General features: G+C 46.4%; 1 protein-coding gene across 1 annotated transcript; it reads right to left on the bottom strand.

Moving 5' to 3' along the window:
- Positions 1-1,161: 1,161 nt before the first annotated feature.
- Positions 1,162-15,928, bottom strand: LOC149356030 (uncharacterized). The gene is made up of 4 exons (XM_089577731.1): positions 15,833-15,928; positions 14,321-14,471; positions 7,192-7,335; positions 1,162-1,229 (listed from the first exon to the last, which is right to left on the bottom strand). Exons 1-4 carry the CDS (start codon positions 15,926-15,928, stop codon positions 1,162-1,164), a joined length of 459 nt encoding a protein of 152 aa, XP_089433857.1.
- Positions 15,929-23,633: the final 7,705 nt, after the last annotated feature.

Genomic DNA, 23,633 nt, shown 5'->3' with positions numbered 1-23,633 from the left:
AGCGTACGCCGCGTTAGCACTCAGCTCCACGCGCAACCCACGCGCTCATTGGCGGTCGTGTGCGGAAAACAAAGATTTCCTCGCACTGGAGGGCTTCAGAAGACACTTTTTCCTCGTTTGAAAACTTAACATGGCATCGTCTTGCGCGCGGCTTACAACTTTTTATTGCCACTAGCCACCAGAATGTGCTAGATTAAAATTCTAATTTTTAATTGAGGATATTTATGCACGTAATTACAAACATTTTGTGATAATGCATGCCCACAGTGGCAGACAGTTTGTTCTTGGAAACACTTTCTGTCTGCTTCACGCTACATATCGTCAAGCATTTGAGAAAGTGTTCTCCAAAAACACCCATTTATCTAAATAGCACAATGGCGGAATATGCTCTAGCGAATGAGCAGCAACTTCCTAAGTAACTGCAGACCTGGCGAAAGATCAGACTTCGGCACGTGTTTCGCCACTAGTAGAATCGCGTGTCGCAGCGGACAATTTTCTCATTATAGCCTCCTGAGTACGTTTAATCACAATAGACGAACATCAATTTCCTGTCAGCGGAAACTACACGCCCTATGAGGGTTGATTTGATAAGATGGTGCAGTGTACACAAAACGGGAGCGTGAGACGTGAAATACCGCGATTTCCTGGGAGTTCGTATTTGTCTTACCTTAATTCGCTGTCCTCTTCTCTATGGCGACTACAGCACAGAAAGAATTTAAATCATCAAGAAGCTAGAAACAATATTAGTGGCCGAAACACCTCATTAAACATCGCTTTTAGTTTGAACAGTCCCGTTCCGAGGTTCCTTTTCTTGGAACGCGCAATGCCTGAGGTTCTAAAACATTTCTCACACCAATCACTACCCTGAATAACCTGTAGAAAGCAGTCTTGTTGAGTTGTTGCTTATGAATTTATATCAGCACGAGCAACGAGCCCTCCGCCCTGTACGGCTTATATTGATATTTATTCATTTACATAGGGGCATCGTACGCTATTTGATGCACGAGAGATCAGTCATGTCGCTGAAGCAAAAGAGATCAAATTTCAGAGATGCGCCGAACAAAGTCGTGGCACTTCCACTCGTTTGCGCCAAGCCTGACACGCAATATAGATCCATGGCACAGGAACTCCCGAGCCGAATCACGCAGAGGCCCCATGAGATCACAGATGCTTGCAGATGAGCTGGCAGTACTGGAAGCTTGCTCGGTCATGGTCTTTGTCTACACAGGCTGTAAAAGGTAGGGGATGAAGCGGAGGCTGAGCACGGTGAAACCCATTTCATTTCCGTAGGAAAGCAAGAATAAGACCGAGGGACGGCGATACGACATGGGAAGATCCCCATTTCGAAAACACAACTTCGAAGTGGTTCTTATTATGACTTTCAGATTTGCTTTCATTCTCCGCGCCTAGACCAGTTTCGCAGTAAAAATTGGAGCGAAGTGTGAAGAAGTGGCCGTTGCCCGAAATCCTCATCTAAGCACCTTTAAATATCGCCTTCAGACCAAACCCACCAGCCGGTATGGACACCCCGTTGTGAGATTCTCAGTCAATTAAATAATGAAGGGATGTCTTATTCTTCCCCTCACATCGCAGTCACTGCAGATAGGGGCTTGCGCGCCAGCTAAATGAAAGGAGGGAGCGTGAGCTGTCCCATTGCCTTTCCACTCGTGCTAGAGAGATTCTACGAAAAACGCCTTCTTATGCTAGACAAACTGAAGTAATCAAATTCTGTACACTGCTACACTGCTCTCGGTAATGATTGCGCCTCAGCTGAGAAACCAAAGCAGGTGGAGGACTCATACCCAGCAATACTGGACAGAAGCAGTTTTGAGCGGGAGTCCTCTTATTAGCGCAATTTTTTTCAAATGCTGCAAAATTTCACTATAACAATCAATATATCCCCAGATCAGCGGACGGCATGTTTTCAATTTTTTTTTCTATTAACATTTCAGCTATCGTCAAAAGCGTCCCTCATTGGTTTTCTACTGGAGACTTAACTCTTCAATGCGATCAATGGAAACATTTAAAGAAAGATTTTCTGCGTATCAGAAGAATTGTACATTACCTTTGATATTTCCGTAAAAGCATCTTACAATTTTTCAATATTCAAAATTTTTTTGCGAAATGGTTGGACATGACAGACATACCTGTATACTCACGAAGTGCCCGAAAAAAATACAGACTACCCCGTTGGGAAAGATAACGGCAGTGCTGCTAAATTTTGCGCCACACATTGCTACATAAAAACAGTAATATTTTATGATAGACTAACTAGAGAGCTGGGCGTAACTATGTAGGCTAGTCCTCTTTCACTGCAATTGTCACGCTCAAAAGGCTAGTTGTTCTTAGCCATCTAATGGCATTAAGACTACATCTAGGTCTGTAGGAAAGAAGGCATCATGCAGGCAAGGAAATCATGGCCACCATCACTATTTCTGCTAGAGCAGACCTTCTATTTGTTCGCTCAGCACTTAAAACATTGCTCTCAGTGCCTCCTGTTAGGTGGAAGCAAGAGCAATGTCGTTGCTCACGTGCATTGGTCAACTGACCCTACACGGACTAACATTGTCAGTCGGAAATAAACGGTAGCAGAAAATTAAGAATTACACTCGAATAGAATTCAGTCACTGCACTATGAGGCTGAGTGAAGTAAGAAGTTTTACGGTAGGAATTCATTGTCATGTACTTGGTAACTGCACGCATTTAAGCGCGCAGTAAAGGTGCTGAAGACAGCAGACGACTATGAAATCGCACACAACTTTGGAAGCAAACACTTTGCAGGAATTATAAAGCAACAGCAGGATAATTCCAAGTTTAATTTCTGCCTGCGGCACGATAAATAATCTAATTTACTGCTGTCAAGAAGTATAACGAGCCATTTGTTGCCGATTGGCACACCAACGAAAAGCAATCATAGTTTGGAAGTTACACACAGCGTCGTCAACCGGTTTTGAAACCGTGCAACTCGCTATAAATCACGCCCACAACAATCGAAAGTGCCCCCTTGACGTAAAGGAAATATACTGATTGGCTAAATCTATATTGTCTCCACAGCAGCTGCTGTAACTTCTGGTAATAAATTTGAAAAAATGGTAAACACAACTGCGGCCATCGTAGGTTTTTCTCTAGTATACAAGCACTGAACTTTATTTTAACCCATATTAGGTTCGCTGCCTTCCAAAGGTCTCTCCTAATGATGTCTAGGTGCCGGTGTCTTCTGCAAGGAGCGGCCACTGTACTCCATCAAACTTCCGAAGCCTCTCACTGCATTTAGGTCTCTTGCGCCTCTAATGACACAAATGAAGAAATCACTCGATGTATAGAATGTCTCAAACTGCAGTGGACGCGTGTATTGATGTTTAAAGCGAGAGCTTTACGACGAAGAGGAGACAATAGCGAAAGACTTCGAGAAACTCCGTGACTTGCTTTTCACTAATGGTTATTGCCTCCGACAGCACGAGCTGTTCCATGCCTACAAAACGGAGGAGCCTTTATTGTATGCCACGCCTGACTCGTAGTTACAGCCGCAGCATCGCAGCATCGCATCGGTTTCGCAGCATCGCGCGGATGAAGAGTTAGGCGGGTTACAGCAGACATGGATAATTTCGACGCCCTGTCACCCTGGCGTGGTTGCTAGCATGTTAAAGAACTGAGTTCGCAAAGATCTTTGAGAACGCGCTAAGAAGTAATCAGGCGATATTATTCCTTCGCAACCTTTCGTATGCGCAAAAATAAACTGCGCAACAAGTAGCATGTTGAAAATAACCAATGGGATGTTTTAACTTGCGATGTACACCATATCAGCTTCGAAATTCAGCCCTAAAATCTATAAAGAAGTGAACACTTGATTTTCCCTTATTAGGGAACAACGCATCGGTTCAAAAAATCGCCCTGTGTGCAAGAGTAGTTAATCGACCTAGAACTTTTGGCAGGGGAGTGAACCTTCGTATACCTCCCAGCGGCCACGAATTACAGACCGTAGCGCCCATTCCTCCTTCAGTTACGTTCACAACGACTGGCGGCACAGTTATGGCGTATTATCTCCATGACAATGGACGACTGAAACAGGCGGGCGTAGAGGCGGTTCGCATGGCATCTGCTTCACGCCCGGGCTGGTCCAAAATCGGGTCTGCTAGGGGAAGCGCGCGGATATATCGTTGTCCACCTGCTCTGCGCGTGGGCGGCGCGCCACCCTTTATTTGGGTTTTCGTACACCATTTGTTTGCTGTTGTGGCAGGTTAAAATTGGTTGCGCTGCTGGTCAGGAATGGTAAGCACAGCGCTAGGCCGTGTACGGAGAACACACTGCATATTTTCGAACGTTTTATTGACAGATATATCCTTCACGTTAATTTCAGTTCAGAGGTCATACTTCTCGAAATACACTCTATGTCTATGTAACAGCATTCTGTACACTACATATAATGTGTCTCGATGCAACGGAAGTGTTAAGTTTCTCTCAAATGGCGCAGCTGACATGTTCAGAACAACACTACGCGCATCATTCATGCAATATATGTGCGATCGTTCCCTGCATACTGTTCACTCAATACAGAAGGTTTTGTTTGGTTTATGGTGTTTAACGTCCCAAAGCGACTCAGGCTATGAGAGAAGCCCTAGTGAAGGGCTCCGGAAATTTCTGCCACCTGGAGTTCTTCAACGTACAGTGACAGTACATGGTCCTCTGGATTTTCGAAATCATTGAAATGGGACCGCTATGGCCGTAATTGAATCCGCGACTTTCGGGTCAGCAGCCGAGCTCCACAACCACTGAGCCACCGCGGCGGCCCGTAATAGAGGAGGATCTTTCTGTGCGCAGAGAGTGCAGGTAATTTCATGCGATGGACGATGTACCTTACAATTCTAAATAATAGCGAAAGAAATTGTTCAGTATTTATTTAAACGCGTGAAAGCAAACCTTCACTAACCATGCTATATGTGACACCAATAAAATTCAGTTAACATACTCCTGCATAATCATTACCAGGATGTGCCGACTCTTCTGTGGACCAAACACTATGACTGCTTTCCTAACAGCTGTGACTAAATCATAGTTCCTGATATGCGGCACCGAAATGAGCGGTGAGGCAGCGGTGTCTGTCGCACCCGTGCGGGTCTCGCTGCACACCTCGCAATTTCGAAGCTGCGAGCACAAAATCAAACGCCGCCGTAGTTTTCGAAGCAACCGACATCGATAACAAATGAACCCGACGCCAAAGTGCCTTCGAATCGCGCCGTAAAGTGGGCGACCACGCCCGAGATAATGCGACTGATTGAGTTCTCGAAACACGCAGAGTATGCGCAACGGTTGCAACGGCCGCGCCGGTCAGATATTCAAAAGGAACAAAGAGAGAGAGAGACCTTTTGTCTTTCCAGAACCTGCTTGCGGTTAAATCTTCTCCTTTAATACGCACATTAGAGCCGTTTGCTGCTTCAGTTGCGTTAACAGCGTTAGGCGGACCAGTTACGAATTCAGTCGAAGTTTCTCTAATTAGCCGGAACGGAAGTTGCTCGAGCTTTCCTCCCCCTATTTTATGTGAAGCATACTAGCCGCACAACCGAGCTCTTCCTTGCTGCGCCGCGCACGGCCGCGTAGCTACCACTTGACCTACATCGGCGCACCACGTGATATGACGTCACAACAGCTGTGAAAGCTGGGGCTCAACTCGTGCGCTCGCTTGCGGACGCGCAGCCTCCACCGGCGGCCTAACTCCCGCTCCTTCCGCTAGGGGCGCAGACGTCACAACAACTGTGAAAGCTGGGGCTCAACTCGTGCGCTCGCTTGCGGACGCCCAGCCTCCGCCGGCGGTATGCTTCGCAACCTAGGCTTAACCATAAGCTAAACCAGGCCATTTTTTTGGTTTGGTATCCAGGTAAAGCACAAATTATTTTACAAACTTTTGGCCTACGATGGTCACAATATGTAGACCTCGTATCGTACAGTGGTGAGCAGCCTTGTCTAGAGCGCTCGGGCGGTGCACTTCCTTGCAAACAAATCCAGATTTTGTGGCAGCCTCTAGGGTTCAGCTGCAACGCTTGCACGGAAGTAGCGCCAGATAGCCTCGTAAACAAAGTAGGCACGAAAACTTTGCCCTGTAATGAGGGGCTGCTCTCTATTTTCGGTTTTTGTTACCAAGTGCGCACTGCTCAAGCGCTCTAAACAAGGCTGCTCACCACTGTACATGCAAAACAGTAGGTTTTAAGCTAGGTCTCAGTGGCAAATCTGAAGAGAGTACAGGCACATAATTTTGGTGGGATGTTTTCTTGTTTGAAAAGATGCGCAAGATATTATTATGCATCGATCACTTCGTGGTATTCATCTAGTGTCAGTAAATGGGATATAATCGAAGTTTTCGGCTTCAAAAGATTGGTGACGTCAAGGTTTCTGACATAAAATGATCGAACTTGCTACTTGGGGTCCGCTGTAGTAGCAGACAATTAGCAAAGTTTTTAATATAGGCGAAAAGCTGACCAGCATCCAGTTGCTACTGCGCAACGCTAAATTCACCGACAGCAATTTGCAGTGGTCAATGCGCTGGCCGACACGTCACGGAGTGATGCCTTCCGCGTGCAGAGCCACGTACTATTGCTTGCGACATTCGCGCTGCTCCGAACAGGGGCGCCTCTCCCCTTTCCTCCTCATAAGCCCTTAGCGATATGCCAAAGCCAACGCCAGCGCCGTAGACACTCGGAACCTGACCTTGGCCGCTGTCGCTCTAAAAAGTCAGCAAAATTCCTGCAGGTACTAAGCGCTGACTACGGCTCGTCAGATATTAGCTCAATTCCTGCCGAGATTTCGTCCAGAACTTCAGTTGGTAGATCCTAGCCGCTCGCGCGCTAAGAACCTTACACAACAGTGAGAAAGTTCAATAAGTACTGGGGGCACCGGCACACCTAGATATTACTATGTATGTTTCGCTTAAGTTAATAAAGTAGGTGCAACCCATGGCACCTAGATCAGTGGTATTGTAAAGTAGAGTGCCAACACGCATTCGTAAATGCGTTTCGATAAAAGTGTTTCCATTTTACTGCGGTTGTAACGTTATACCAGTGTACTCCTGGTTATACTCTGCTGTTCTCTCAATGAACTCGTGAGTTCAGTTCCTGAACGTAGCCTGTGGTGCGACAAACTCGGCGCGCATCGCAAAAAAAGGCCGCTCAGGTGAGTGGCTCTAGGGGCCGATAAACGCACCCAGCGTTCGCAGGAGGCACCAGTCGCAGCACTCACATCTGCCCTCGAACCATGGCACCCGCGAGTTGCAGGTGACGGTATCCTGCGCTTCGCACAGGGGCTCCAGTTCGCAGATGGATGAGCCGAGACATGTGTCGAACTTCCCTGCGAGTGCGAGAAACAGCATGCCGGTGGCCAGCATTCACGGACCATCGATACATTCCTTTTCTTTCAATCTGGTTAGTTCTAGTTACATCAAAACGCATCATAAAATTTCAAGGTGCCGGTCTCATGAGGCGCTGTCTCCTTCCGTTCCTGAATAGGTTGAGAACCATGGATCCGGCGAAAGTAGGTTGTATGTAAAAGAACTTCCTCGGATGTTCTGTGATCGACACACTTTAGGAGCCGGATAGGCTGGAAATAACAAAATATATTTATCGTGCGCTCATATAAAGTCCGACCGATACGGTAGCTTAGCGGCTTTGGCAGTCGCCACCTGAATCCTATAGGTTGCTGGATTGAGTCCCAGCCTGGACGCTGCACTGCGATAGAGGAGACAGACAAACACACCCGCGCACTGTGCGATGTCAGAGCAAGAGAGACAACTTCAAGCGGTCGAAATTAACCCGAATCCCTCTAGTACGGCGTCCTTCACAGCTAGTGTGCAGCTTATGGACCTACCCTCTTAACCTACCCTCTTCCTTGTCATGCGAAGCACTGAATGATGGTTATTTTAGGCATGCCTTTGTACCAGAAAGAATGTAAACAGAATTCATGTTTTTGAACTATGTGCAATTTCAGTCACGAATATAATTTAAATTTTACGCGACCTGAGATTAAACTTCCAAAAGAGATGAATTTAAGCCAACCACACTTCTCGCAAAAAAAAAAAGAAAAATATCAGCGTCCGCTCTCAGTTGAAGGGAGCACTGTCTGAATCGCCAGAAGTCGAGGTGGCGGCATTTGTAAGTGTCAAATGCTTTCAGCTCCCATTCTCGGCAAGTTCAGGCGAACAATGACCAGGAACTGCAGAACATGATTCCGTATGTTTCCGAAATATTCCGAAATTTTCCGTTCGTATAAGGCATACGACTAAAGCAGAACCCTTCTGCACGAGCCCTTAGCCCGGGTGGATTTGGAACAATCGCCGGCGCAGGGAAGCTTCTTTTCTGGACACTTTCGTCCACTCCGCCATAGCCATATACCCTCCGGCGCTACGGGTTCCAATTGTCGCCGCTCTCGCCAAATGTCCCGAATAGTCTCCTTCATCATGTTTCAGCCGTTCGTACTGCGCTTCCAAATGTTCTGTAGCATTTATTCTGCAGACCCCGTGGACGTACAACTTAACGGGTGAATGAGACAAGAGCTACAAAGACTCGATTTGTCCCCAACGAAGCTTGTGTGTAACCGCACGCAGAGATGGGCAGACGGCTGCTAAGGAGGCCGCAAGCGCCACTAAGCCCGATGTAGATCGCGCGAGCACTATGGCGCGTCAAACTGCAAAAGCATTTGAAGTAAGAGACGCCCCTAAACACGCAGCTGCACGTAATACCCAAAACCTGAGAGCGGAGCCGAGTGGCTAATGACGGAAGGTTGTCAAGCACCGGAAGCGCCAGGGTGATCATGCCCGCCACATTGGACTCGTAATAGAAGCGGGCACGGGCAGCGACCCATGGAGCAGCCAAAGAACCAGGTGAACAGCCGAAAGCGGCCATCACTATGTGTGAGGCGCCCTAGAATGCGCGCTACTCGCATTCTGCATGAGATTTCATGCTTCCACCTACCCCCAACGACTAGACAGAACGGTCAGGGTTCGGGGTAGTGGGTAGCCACCATGAAGATCCATTGCGCGCAAAATTCAAGGGACACAACACGAGTGCTAATGCTCGTGTTGTGTCCCTTGAATTTTGCGCGCAATGGATCCTAATGTTGACTAGACAGACTGCAATTCTTTTTATGGAGTCGTTCTCTGCTGCGTTTAGTCGTGAAATACGCATCTATCTGTCCGCTTTGGGATTCAGGCCAGTTATTTCCATCTCATCCAATTCTTCTACCATGACGAGAGTAGCCACACTTCCCAAATTCCGTCCACGTCCTCATTAGTGCTATTGCAGTAGCTGTACAAACCATTATGCAGATATCTTTTTCTATGTATATTTATCCTGTCCAAATTTTGTGGCCATTGCGATCGCGTGAGTACCTCAACGCGCTCGAATTGCCATATACGAGATAATTGTGCTTATCTGCAGACCGAGTGCGTGCAAGCACAAAATATTTGTAAGCACAAGCGGAGCTAAGAACATTTCAAGGGCTATGTGGTTCACGTTATTTTGTAATAAGTGAGCGCTCAGTTTACAAGGACAGAATAGAGCTTTCTCAGTTTTCGGCAATTAAGTGCACATTTAATTGAAACGAGTACAAGCCGTCGGAGCCTGAGAGTATATGAAGAAGCTACAAGGGTTGTCAGAAGTAATTTATCCAGTGTGTCTTCGCTGTCAGCGGAGTTAGCTAAGCCTTATTGCGTCTGCTCTCATCTTTCATGCATGGCGTTACACTTTCCCGAGCACAGTGAATTCGTCCGTTCTGTGGAAGCGATGACTTCGCGCACGTTTTGGTGAGCCCTTACGTAATCCAAGTCACAAGGCCGCGCAGCGTCCAGATCTCCCATCTGGGGCAAAAAATTAAGGGGGGCGCTTTGTTGACCTAAAGCGCGGAGAGGCGAAAGCCTTGAGCGCGGTGTTGCTGCTGGTGTCAGTGATGTGCGGTTACCATGTTAAGCTTAGCCTCTGAGTGTGGAACGCGATAGCGTCTTGCAACGCTGCCAGGGAGTCCACAGAACGCCATCGCCTGTACGGCTCTACGTCTTCCTCGTCGGTAAATTAGTTTTTGAGGAAAGGAAATGTATCTGTCTCGCATATCTCGGTGGACACCTGAACCTCGCCTTAAAGGCCTGCTTGACCGAAATTTTTCAAACCGTAAAAAGGTTGTTTTTTATAGTATACCCCCGTATTATGCTACCGACAAAACATTACGTTCCAGTTTCAAGCAGTTAAGGTGCCAACGGCACGCAAAAATCAGTTTTCAATGCCGAAACTGGAAAAACGGGCGCCATTCCCGCGCGCCGGAAGTGACGCATGTTTGAGACTGAAGTCCGGACAGGTTCGGAGCATCTGCTCGTTGCGGCTCGTGCAAAGCGCTGTTACTGGTAGTGCATGCAGCACTTTGCGCAATAAATACTGGTTATATATAAAAACACACGTCTCAAAACGGATGAAATGCCCTAGAAAAAGTATGAAACGTGTTTTATTTCCTGTAGCTGACCAGAAAACTCCTCGCTCAACCTCAGCGAAGATGATCGCGCCGCAATGTTAGTGAGCGTTGTTTCCCTGGCAGTATTCGATTATATCTTGTGCAAAGTTCGGACATAGCGGAGGAAGGAAACATATTCAAATGGAGGCCAAGTAGAAATGCTTGCATTATCAGGTCGGCTTTTTTGAGCGGGCACGCGCGTGCCAACAGCACATGTGCGCTTTGCTGTGCGTGCAATATGGTTGTTGTCTTGATTAAAAAAAATGACCTCCCTTCTCCTTTTTCTTCTCATTTTCCTCCCCCGTCGAAAGGTATTTCTGCCTGTGCATAGGAATTTGAAACAGGTGCTGTGAACGCGAGGTAAATCTATAAAAACAGCTAGATGTCTGAACAGGGAGCTCAAGAGAATTAAGTGATGCGTTAAGCAAAAGAATATGCCGAAAGCAAAATTTGTCTAAATAAATATATATTTTTCTCTTCGAGGACCGTGTTATCAATGCGGTGCCGATGGTGGGCTGGTTCATCTTTGCGCGCCTCGGTCGGGCAAGCCACTTCCCGTTGCAAAATACATGCTGGTTAAAAGGAAAAATAACTTATGCGCTGCGTTAATTGCTGTATTTGACTAGAATCTCTTGAAGCCCGCGGACTGCAGAGACGGAAAAGTTGTTCTAATCTTTTCAAACCACGCAGCTGGACAGAACCGCAGGTTTCCGGACCCCAGACAACCGTATACGCCTACCACGCAGATTGCCGGTAGGCATGTGTATCTGAATCGACTAAGTAATAATGCAGAACATATAATCAAAATTACGTGTTGTCTTGCTTTGAAAATATTATCATTCAAATAACATGCGTTCTGGTCACTGAAGTCCTTCAGACGCGCCTCGAATGGTCATGCTAATTCCTGTAATCGATCAAGTGTAATCTACCTCAAGTGTAATAGACCTCAAAGGCAGTGAGTCCCGTTTTCAGTAACGCTCATGTGGCCTTCCAGGATTGTCAGCCAGGCCTACGAATCTTCGAGGCGGCAGATACATTCGGTGCATGACGGCATTATTGCGCACTGGACAGAGCTGCGCGTCCCTGCATCAACGCGTGCATGTTGATTCCTTTTCAGACGAAGCAGACCTCTCCTTAGACTTCTGTCTGGTGTAAACAACGTGACGTCAAAAGGGCGTTCATCGATGAGCAAAGCCGTCCACTTCAGGTTCTGAACCGGCTAAGCTAGCTTGTGACGAGCAGTCCCCCGTCCTCTTTATTCTCCTCATTAGAGACGCCTCCAAGCCTTTCTTCTCCCAATTATAACCCTCTCGCTTCATGGCACGCTTTGCCGATCGGGCCAGAAACACGTGCGTGCTCTGATGCATGACGTAGACCGAGAGAGGTCTGTTGACAAATCTCAACCCACAAAAGGGGTTAGCGCGAGGCAGAAGCGTCAGTCACCTACCATTGTCGTTTTTGAAGAACAGAGGGGAATTCACGTTAAAACCTGAGCTCCAGACAGTTGACATCAGCTTTCGAGATAGGGTGTTAAGGGCAGTGGCCGAGAGGTTTACATAGTGCTTTCCGCATTCCTCGTATTCCTTTCCGCGGCCACGCACTTCGTCGACATGATGCCAGCAGTTAATTTTTCTCGGACACCATAGAGCTACGCGGTGAAAAGAGCCAGAAACGCGCCAGAAGAAGGGCTTACGAGGGGCGCTAACTCACTTCAGAACGCCCGAGTGGCGAGCCGGCGATGCCGGTGTCTCAATGGTGCGTCATTTCCGGTCATGTTTGTTAGTTGTCTAGCTCACCGCCAGTGGGCTGCGTCGTCTGCTAGACAGGTTTTTGAACGCTTCTAACTAAAATACTAGACGCTTCACAGACCTAATATTAACTATAAATATCGTTAATAACATACACACTATAACGAGCGCAAAATTAGCCGAAGTATACTTTCGGTCAAGTAGGCCTTTAAGGGAAGGGAGGAAGATGGGAGTGAACGTCGACACCGTATTCACTAGACGCGCCTTTGTTCATTCCAAACCATCGAGCTGGCGTGGCGGAATGGTTACCGGGCTCGTTTCGCACTCCGGATACCCTGGTTCGATTCCAAAACTCGACCAAATTCCTTCTCGGTTTTATTTGTTTATCTGGTCTGAGTAGAAAGCTTAATTAGGCTAATTCGTAAATTAAGCAATGAACTAGTTGGATCATCACTATACGATCCCTTTAATTGGTTGCATGGTTACTAGCCAAAGTACAATTGGCCCCGTTTGAAATTCGCGCACTCTGACGTCACGACCATTTCGACCAATTGAAAAGCGTGACATTTCTGTCGATAAGTTCTGCTTACAACGATGAGGCATTAAAGGCTTCAGCCGACAACGCCCTGGCTCCAGGGCGTTGTCGGATACAGGGCCCCTTGGCAATTTACTTGCCTCCGAAGGAAATCCGCTCAGCCCACACTGTTGCTCGTTCGACACACCGGCTTTCAGTGAATTATGATCAACAGTATAGATACTGACGCTAACTAGGGACAGATGAACAAGCGGCTACAAGTGTGATCGAGCGGGTGCCTCTTCAGTGAATGACAAATAGCCGCCGCCGAATCTGGAGGGTTCGCTGGCATGTTTTGTTCAGCACTGGACCAGAGCGGGCATGATAGGCGCTCCAAATGGCATAGTGAAGATGGTTCAGTGATTGCCTAACAAGCAGACATCGCAACCAAATCCACTCTTAGGTCAAGCGGCAAACGCTGCGCGAAAATATCGGAGGTTTGAAAGCTATATGAGCGTTTTTGTAGAGTGCTTCCTTTCTTATACCGTCGTTGGTTCTCGCACTGATTGTACTCTCAAATTTAAATTTGAACAAGTTAGCTCAACTTCCGACCCTACTTCAATAGGAGAGGTCTTGGTCTGCTGGCATAGCCTCTGCCCTCCTCTGTACCCCAGTGCGTTTTTGACGCTCTACTGCGTAGAAACATAGGAGCATTTATGTGGCCAATTTTCAGCAAAGGAGATAAAGCGTGCTCTGATCTATCCCTCGATCAACGTTGTCATCTTTCTGCAGGGTATACAATGGCAAAAAAACGTCAAGTAACCTAAGCCAAAAGTTTTTCTGCACACTTTCTCGCTGATTACGAGACTATTTTCAGATAGCGTGATGTAAAACTTAATATGATTGATGATTTTCATTAAGCACACGACTAGTTTAATGAATTAATAGCTTAAACTAGCGAGTGCCAGGCAGACTATCGCTGAAGGCTAAATAAGTAATGGGGTGTGGTGAAGCATGGTACGAGGAGTGGATCCTTGCAATTTTTTCATATGAACGCACGAGTGTCGACCGCCGAGTCGATAATCACCATATGACTCAGCACAGCTGCGAAAAGTGCGAGAATACGCGCGTGCATGAAAAGTGAAGTGTCTGGTGGAAGTGTCTTCAGCTAGGCTGTTCCCGATAACAGACCCAAACCCGCTTGCGTAAAATGTGCGCACAGCTGACAGCAGAAATTCTGCTCGTGTTGCGGTAAGCATTAGCGCTGACGCTGTCGCTACGAGCGGTGAGTCCCCCAATAACGTTGTCTTGCTAAAGAAAGCAGTTTAGGATATCACGGTTGCCGCAGCACAAGAACGCTTATTCCGGCGGATGCCGTGATGACTGTGTATACGTCAGATAATTAAGTCTAAACATTTTGCAAGTTGTTCGTTGCTCCCCATTACTCAAGCTTGCGATACCATGGAAGTAAAGGAAAGAGTGCGCAAAAACGGAACATGCATGAAGTGGAACAATAAGTACGCAAGAAATACAGCTTCCGTGCCTCCTGCACTACTGTGGAGCTACGGCAGCGCCTCACCTTTAAGGTAACTCTCACCCCAGGCTGTGACGTCACCGCAGACTCGCGTGCCCTTTTCTTCTTTCATGGGAAAGAAGTAGAAGTAGATGACGACGATAGCAAAGACGGCAACGGAGCAGCTGAGGCACACTGTGATGAGCAGGCACCTGCACTGGGAGGAGAGGGGCAGCAGAGCAGCCAAGTGGAGCCATCCCTTCACTCATTTCGTGAGACGGACGCTTGCACGAAACGCAAGGAAAGTTCGACACAAGCAGCTGTGTTCCTGTGCACAAACGTCATTGTTGCACTCGATTATTTATGGCAACTACGTAGGATCTAATACAATATGACCAATTTTAACATGCCTGGCGAGTTGTGTTGGGTAAGCTACGCTGAGAACCAGAGATGTGTCAAGTTGGACCTTGATGGAATTACAGTGCATCACCCTCCCTCATCCTCCGACTCCCTGTCTAGACAAGATCCGCGTATGGTGCTTACCACGAGTCTATGGATGGCCGCCACGCTACAGCCTCAACGGGTGCGACACCTCCAGGAGGACTGCGATTCCCACAATGTTCGCAGGGCAAGACGGCATGAAAAAAAAAACACGACGCAGTACGGCCCACGCGACTACTGCTGGTGAAAAAACAGTGTTGGAAAAGAACGGAACCCGATAGGGCACCCCATGCTCAAAAGCCTGCATTGAGGACGTAATTCCGGAACGAATTTTACTCGGTGCTTGAAAATGGTGGAAAACCGGCAGGAAGTAATCAGAACATGCAGCTCCATTACGATGCCTGAAGCCTCATTCACGCTGTTATGTGTGGGCATGCATAAGTGAAAAATGCAAGAGCAAATCTTGCGTCTTCAGTGCTTTCTTCGTTTCGTGAGACTGAAGAAAGTTCCTGTGCCAGTTTGCATCATGTGGGAGCCGAGCGTAGTCAGCGAAACTGTCAGGTTGGGAAATTCATAATGTAAGTATAGAGATTAATGAGCACTAAAGCCAACACAGGGCTTCTGGCGACAGGGCTTTTCTTCACTGAATGAAAGTTTTGCGCAATGGAAGAATTTTTTTTTTCGGGAAAAATATGCTTCAGGCACAAAGTCGGGCCAGTCGGACAATATGCACATGTAGCGGACCTCAGATGGCATACTGAGAGCGCCATAGGTGCCTTTTCGAGGGTACGCACAGCTTTTAATTCTGCTGTCTGCGAACAAGAGGGAGTGAGCTGGTGACAGTTTCCATGAAGCGGATGAGCTGTTGGGATTTTATTTCCCTACTGCTTTATGACCCACAGAGCGGCAAGTGTTGTGTCTGCTGAATTCCCCTTCTTAAGTAGGTGCTTAGGGCAAGAATGTTACAAGCGGAGGAAACATTTGTTCAAGAAAACGCTCACCAGGAGGTTAGTGGAGGATTGAAATGGAAAAAAAATATCAAGTACTTTACATTCGCATGCAAAGATTTCAGCCGGAACGTGGCTCAAAGAACACACTTAGTGACTTTATACTGGACTCGGAATGAGGCACACTTACGTCGAACGCACGTTCCCTTCTCGGACTAGCAGCGACAGGCGGTTCAGGGGGCTCGTCTTCAATCCGGGTGGAGAACGCTGGGCTCTCTGTGTTCATAGTGTGACGAAAGGCAAGCAGAGGACGCAGTGGGCGCAGGAGCCACCTTGCTTTACAAGAAAGGGAGAGAAAAGTGTATGAGAATGCTGCCTCAACCATTTGGAACTGCGATCATCAGTTAAGCAACAGCCATTGCTTGCGGCACATTAAGACCACCTTCCTTATAGTGGAAAATGTAAGTACATATCACTTTCTTAGTATGCTTGCGTGCAGCAGTTTGTCCGGCGCCGCAGGATTCCTGAAGAAAATACACCTATGCGCCAATTATTGCTCCAGTTATGCGGCTGTACCAAGATTCCTCTATCCGTCCTTTTTGTTGTTGTTGTTGTTGTTGACCTCTGTAGTCATGGCAGATACTCACGCGGGGGGACTGGCAAGAAGGGTTGCTGGTGAATGCCAAACAAAATCACATAGGCGATTGCGAAGAAAAGCGGGTCGTCAGGCAGGAATGTAGAATTGCGAAATAATTGCATACCAGAAAAGAATTAAGAAAAAAATGTAAACAGCTTGGAGAAAAATAGACTTTTAGGCCTATGGAAGAATTTTAAAAACAGTTAACAGGCGAAACTTCCAATCCAATAGTGTAGTCGTGAAGGTATCTACAAACCCCATTTCAAGCGAATGCCTTGGCGCTCGCATCCAACTAAAGTGGTGGGCGTGGCGCAGGGAAGTCCAGATAAGTCTTTCTCTGCTGTGCGAACTGCCGGCATAAAAGTAGAAAATGTTCAATGGATCCAATTTCCCCGCACGTGTCAGAAAGGTTTTTCGTGCTTAACCCGCATTTGCATAAATACAAATTTAGGCACGGGATTCTGCAACGCAGAAGCATCACTGTCACCTCCACAACGTTGATATACTGGTCCGGACATTCCAAAGGTACGTTAAGGGATGAAAATCCGTGGTACTGTGGTACTAATCAAATGATCGCGGAAGCTGGCTTAGGTATGCTGGAACCGCTGTAAACGGGAACTTTCCATCAGAATGAGGTAAGGGATGGGATATATTACGAGGCTCAGAACCGACCGTGCCAAGAAATCAGCTACCTCGTTAAAATAAGCATCAGAATGAGCAGGCACCAAGTCAAAGCGGACTTCTCTCGCACTGCGTGAAAAAAAAACAACAAAGGGAACGATTCAGAAGAGCTTTCCTTACGTAGCGCTTGCGTTCTTCTTCTTCTTTACCTCAGTAAACACAGCTCATGTTGTTGTTGTTGTTGTAGCCTACGACAGAATGGCACATACCCACTTTGGGGGATCGGCCAAGAATCGGGTGGAAAAGGTTGGTATTCACCGTACACAGCTCATACCCACACGGGAGGATTCGCTTCTTCTTTGACACGTTCTTTTCTTAAGGCATGTGATGTATTTGCAGAACATAGCGTTTCTAGAAAAATGCTCTGTGAATGGAAAATCCTAAGCATCAATTTCTTGAACTCAAAGCAACGTGACATTAAAGAAAATAGACGTGGGATTGATTGACGTGGGAGACAGGAAAAAGTGGAAATAATGACGTTACGAATAAAACTGCGAGACGAGAGAGGTTTACGCGCTAAAGAGGAATAAGAAAAACGCGGATTCAGCAAGGCTCGAAATACCGTGTTGCCTATGCTGCCTGAGAAGTACAGCGCCATGGTTCGTTCTGGTTAAGAACTTCGTTCACCGCTGGTCTCTCGCTCGGTTATTATAGTGCTTCTCCCATCTTATTTACGATAAGAAAGATATTGTGGAGACCATATCGTCTCCTTTGACATTGTGTTCAGATCGTCTACCCGTGCTGTTGTACTGGAGGTGTCCGTATGCAGGGTTTTTCAGCTAAGTAGGGCCAAGGTTACCAGCAGACAATGTGCTTCACAAAATATTGACTACTTGATGTTGTAAGCAGTCATCGTTAGCATGTTAGCAGCCCTCGTTGAAATGCACCGAATTTTCTAACTATCACCCATAAATTGCCTAGCCTTTGAGTAGGAAAGTTTAGTGGGAAGTGTTCGGTATAGAAGTTGACAAATGCGAATTTTTCTTGTTGTCTTGTAACTTATGTGTGGTTTGTTTCTATGAGCTTTGATATTTAAATTTAAGAAATGGCACTTGAGTATACCTTCTGCGGCGCGATGTAATTGGAGGCGGTAGGCTCCGGGATGAGCGTGGCCACATGATTTCGTTTTGTGAGTGGTGCAGTCATAGAGGTAGATAAATATTAGCTTCATTTCTGTTGAGGTGGGACAAGTGTGACCTAGCCATAAATTCCTAGCGGGCTCTGTATCTTTGGATTAACTACCAATTTTCTTCCCATTCCTAAACTACTCTCAATACCTTCTCCATCAATCATCTAGTCGTATCTTAATTGTTTCTACCTTTCGAAAATAGAGCACATCCTGGCCATTCATAAAACGTCGTGCTTTGCGAATTCCTGCGCCGGTATCGGGCACTGAGGGTTGGATGGACTTACACTGGATTAAAATATGTTAGATTGTTCCCTGTCTTGCATGCAGCAAGAGCAAACGTCATCTGCGGTGTCAAGCTCAAAACATGAGAGATTTAATGAGAAAAGGAACAGCGTACATAAATGCGCCAATTCTTAACGGTTCTATGACGAAATTGATTACATGGCGCTTTTGAACACAGAAGGCAGCAGTTCAAATAGCTCGGATAAAAACAAATGATATCTTTGCTTTCAATGTGAGAGCGTCGGAAGGTCCCGTCAATCAGGAAAATCCTGATTGGTCGAGAGAGCGGTGACGTAAAAAAGAAAGTTCGCTGAAAAGAAAAAAAAAGTGGTTAAGGTGAATTTCACCGCTCTCCTTTTAGCAGAGACCCGGGCACTCTACCTCTACACTGCTGAGAATGGTTCATTAAGAGCAGCCTTGTACGAGTACCTCACACCGCACAGTAGCGGAATTGTATTACGCGAAAACTTGACTAATTAACGCCACTAATTGTCACCACTAGGATATGCCAACAATTAGCATCATCTACAAATAAACTAGAGAGTAAGCAAAGTTAAATAAAAAGAAACTGAGTGTGTGAAAGTCCGCATATATGGCCAAGTCGGCAGAACCTAAGAAAAAGATGAGAACATACGCGAGAGGGATCTTAAAGGGACAGTGAGGAGAGCTCTATTAACATTTTTTATAGCAAAATCTGATAGTTCAGCATTTCATGGCTTTGTTGCCACTTGGCTGGCAGCGAAAGATGCATTTATTTCTAAGAAATTTGGATTCGAAGTAGCGGCGCGAAAAAGTTTTTCGCGCCGCTCTGATCCAAACTCTAGACTCTCTTTTGATGACATAGCACTATGTCACGTGACACATGACGTAAAACATGACGTCGCTTCGTTTACGTTTACACCAGCGTTTTGCCAGCGTTACAATGGATCCCGTTCCCGAAGCCGTCAGCGGCCTGCACTTAAGCGACCTCAGCCCCACAGAGCGTGCGGTGCTTTTGAGGGCTGAAGCGGCTGATGTGGCCGGATATCAAGGATTGGATGCCCAAGCGCCGAGTAGCCGGCATTGTCGGCAGCAAGTGCGGGAGCAGTCATCGCCGAGCCACCGTCACGACTGATGAGTAGAGACCGGTACGTGCGAAATTCTGTTATAATAGTCCTTGTAGATCGTAATGCAGCCCAGCGTCGTCGTAAGTTCACTACGCGAACACGCCGAGCGGTGCGTTCGCTAACATCGAGGCTCGGGTGCAATATTGATGATGATGATGATGATGATGATGATGATGTCCTCAGGCTTAACGGCACATATCCACGGCGGGGGATTGGCCAGGATTAGCTAGCCAGAGGCGTTTTCCTCTTTCTTCTCCAAAGCATATGACTGCAGGGTGCACGAAACCAACGTTTAAAATCTGCCAGCAGCTATGTCGCCTACCGTCAAGAGGAGCTGTGATAATAAATCCTCTTATTCATTTACCGGCTGAACCCTATGCTCACGAGTGAAATTTGCGTTGGTACTGCAGAAAAGCGTACCCAGTCATCTTTTGCTTTTGCGTTTCTTTCGGTGCAGTTGTGGACAGTGCCAAGCTCTTTCGACCTGTGAGCAGCTCAAGTGTGTGTGCTGCCGTGAGATAGACCGCGTCGTCGCGGCTCAGACGGAGGGCTGCATCACGGACCACCCGGATTTCAGCCTTCTATGCGTCAACATCGCAGTGCTTCGTGTTGCTTCCTTCGAACAATGAGCACAGCGGGAAACTATGGGCGACGATATCCATATGAGGTGCTGTTCCCGTTTGATGGTGCGTTAGGCTGCGCATACAGTACAACTTAGCATTACAGCGTTCAACCACGAATGTTCTTGTTTTACACTAGATCATACTGCAGTTATATATTTATGAGCAAGCGTTTTGTGCTACATGCACTACAAAAGAAGTTAATTTCCGGTGCGCGGCACTACGTATGAATAAGTCTTGCAGCATGTGAGTTTTAGCAAGTATGTGACTTTATTCATCCTTAGGTGCTACTAACATGCATGCACGTGTGTATTGTCATCACAGTGCATGATTCACTTAGTGCATTTGTTGTTTATTCTCAGACGGTACCGATACACAGAACACCGACAGTTTGTTCGGTGGCTATGGCATCGCCTCGGAAAAAAAAAAAAACATCGCTTCATCTTGCTAGCCTGTGTAGTAGCGAACATAGACATCATTCCCAACAGACGCTCCGACAGGGCTTCAATACTCTGAATATTAGGAGGCAAGCACAGCCGATTTCTCAGGTTCTTATAGTGTGGGCTATATTTCGTGCTCCTAAAGGCAAGAGCAGAGAAACGTAGTTCTCCTTACATCTCAAGAGCGCTTCTTATTTGGTGGGTCGGTTGCTGTTCATTGTTACTATTTAAAAGCACCAAAGCAACTACACATTCAACAATGGAGGACAACAGGACAGAGCACCACTCACAGGTGCTTTATTTCACAGAATACACGTGCATGTGTAGCCTCAGTCGTCCGTTGCTCGAAGAACAAATTCATGCATCCATTCATCATCAGCCTGACTACGTCCAGTGCTGGACAAAGGCCTCAGCCTTAATTCTTCAATAAACCTTGGACTGTGACAGCTGCGGCCCCCCATCCCCGCAAACTTCTTAAACTCATCCACCCACCTAACTTTGAGCCGCTCCCTGCTGAACTTGACTTCTCTTGGCATTCAGACCATTACTTTTAAGGACTAACGATTATCTTCTCTTCGCATTACGTGCCGCGGCCTAGCCTATTTCTTCTTGATTTTGACTAGAATGTCATTAATCCACGTTTGTTCTCTAATGCACTCATGTTCATGTTCCTTCAGATTTAATTAGATGCACAGTGTTCGGTTTATCCTATATATGAAAAACCGCATGCGAGGGAATTTCCTATAGTACCCGTGTGGTGCACCTCATAGAAGGTCACGCACGCTTGGTTCCACAGCCCCGTTTTCTTTTTCCTTCTTTTGTGAACCAATGGCAAAGACCTCCGAGCTCCCTACGGGCTGCAAAGACGAGCAATACCCCATGCTTGCTCCTAAAGTTCTTCAAATTGTGGGCCAACTTGTGCATATACAGAACCACCGTCAGTCTCACTTCTTCACGGGGGATACCTGCCCAAGATTTCACTGCTTTTCTCTTCTTGTGCATGAGGCTTTTGGACAACCCCTTTCACAAGTGAATGAGGCAACCCAGCTAAAGCCAGCCTGTCGGATTAGTTTTCAAAGCTCAACTTCATCTTGTGAGTGCATGGCTTCCTGAGCAGAGATGTAAAGAAATCTGAAGGAATCCCTCTTTTTACTAACTGTTATTGTGAGGAGCAAAGTGGCAGAGCCCACTTGTTTGAACACGTAGGGTAACGCCAACACACCCAATTTGTAAAGCACTCAATGTTCAGATCTGAAAACGAAAAAGCTACCCCAGGCAGTTGACATGTAAAATGCTAGCCATGTTATCTACGTACATATGAATAAAACAGTGCCCGCAACTTCTTAAAAACAATCAAAATGTACAGAACTAAAATGAACTGTCTGCAGAGTGAACCTCGAGAGGACGACGAAAGTCGGGGGTTGTTTAGTGGTTGTTAGTGCATTGGCATGACTGTTGGTATGAGAGAGAGAGAGAGAGAGAGAGAGGCTCTTTAATGAAGAGCAGAGAATTTAGCTGGCGTTTAAAAATCGCTGGCATGCTACTCTGCGTAGGAAGGGGAATTTGGGAGATAAAGACAGAAGGAGAGCGGTGTGGAAGAGGTTAAAAAAAACGAAGATAAAATGCGGCCATGAAATGGGTACCAAGGATGCAATGGCGAATATTGATGTAACCTATGGAATGATGGAGTGCATAGTCCGTCAAATGGGGTGACGAAGTTCAGTGCATGAAGAATGCATGAAGGTAACGTGCAAGTGAATTTAAAGCTTGTCGAGATGTCCAATGTCTTTTAAATATGTAAATAGAAAGTTCATTGCAAGTCTCTGCACCGCCGTGTGATCGCACTGTTGTGAGGAGAATATAGTTTCAAGCTGCTAGAATTGCCCATTCGTCTACTTAAATTGTTTGAAAAAGCACTAAAGGCTGTGTGCTTGGTTTGGTTTGGTTTATGGGGTTTTACGTCCCAAAGCGACTGAGGCTATGAGAGACGCCGTAGTGAAGGGCTCCGGAAATTTCGACCACCTGGGGTTCTTTAGCGTGCACTGACATCGCACAGTACACGGGCCTCTGGAATTTCTCCTCCAAAGAAATTCTAGCCGCCGCGGCCGGGATCGAACCCGCGTCTTTTGGGTCAGCAGCCTAAAACCATAACCACTGAGCCACCGCGGCGGTGGCTGTGTGCTTGTTTCTATTATCAGGTTGTATAAGTAGTCAGCACACTTCGGTATAATATCATGCCAGGGCTAACATACAGCCCCCTGTGTTGCTTACATAGCATTTGTCGCCTAGTAAACCAGCTTCAAGAAGTGCTGTGCATGCCCACTGTCACATGTGTCCTTTCCTGGCACAAGTGCAGCCTTAATTTAACACCTTGCCAGCTTTGAATTTTAGTATGCTGGAAAATGTGCAGCTAGTAACAATGATGAGTTCCAAAGATGCTTTAAACAAGACCCTCTGCAGTGCGTCAGGTCACTGCCAAGTTACCGGTATTGTGGCGACGTATAAAATGTTGATTTGCGTCATACTTTACTTTTGACAGAATAAGCAATATAGCTGAGGAATACGCATAAAGACTAACATTCATTAAAAAAAGGTATATTCAGGAATGTTAACGAAGTAAAAAGTAAAAAAATTGGAGGTCGATCTTAAATTTTGTTGCTTCCAAGGCGTTCACTCTAGTAGTTGCTGACAAAATAAGAGTGCTGTGTGTTACCTCAGCAAAAGAAGGATACAGGGTGGATTTTGACATATATTTATTATAAAGGGCCGCTAGGACATAGATTAAGGGAATTACATGTTAATAATAAAAGCAAAATTGCACGACAAGCTTACAGGGTGAAAATTAAAATATGAATGAAAATAGTACATTACTTTACCATACTACAAATCTCGGTTACCATAGAACATCACACAAAAGCCAAAAAGATTAATGAGAAAAACAAATCACGGTCAATGAACAAGGCAAGTCAGTCGTATTTAAAATACTTCATTTTTCGTGGACTGATTTATGGTAGCAAGATATACAAGTGATTTGAATTGGTACATCTTTGCACTGTTTCATGACATGAGATACTGGAGATGAGTTGAAGGCTTTCC

This window comes from Amblyomma mixtum, chromosome 3 (genome assembly GCF_055824585.1).
Source record: "Amblyomma mixtum isolate Tamu chromosome 3, ASM5582458v1, whole genome shotgun sequence".
NCBI classification, from domain to species: Eukaryota; Metazoa; Arthropoda; class Arachnida; order Ixodida; family Ixodidae; genus Amblyomma; species Amblyomma mixtum.
This window is presented reverse-complemented; position numbering and strand designations above follow the sequence as displayed.

Bases quoted from the DNA above. Each gene is read 5' to 3' on its own strand.
- LOC149356030 (XM_089577731.1), bottom strand. From the start codon at position 15,928: ATGAACACAGAGAGCCCAGCGTTCTCCACCCGGATTGAAGACGAGCCC. The intron at 7,336-14,320 runs GTGAGGCGCTGC...TCGCACTCGCAG, and splicing joins GGGTGAGAGTTACCTTAAAG to GGAAGTTCGACACATGTCTC. The intron at 1,230-7,191 runs GTGCGTTTATCG...TACCTTTTACAG, and splicing joins GTGCCTCCTGCGAACGCTGG to CCTGTGTAGACAAAGACCAT.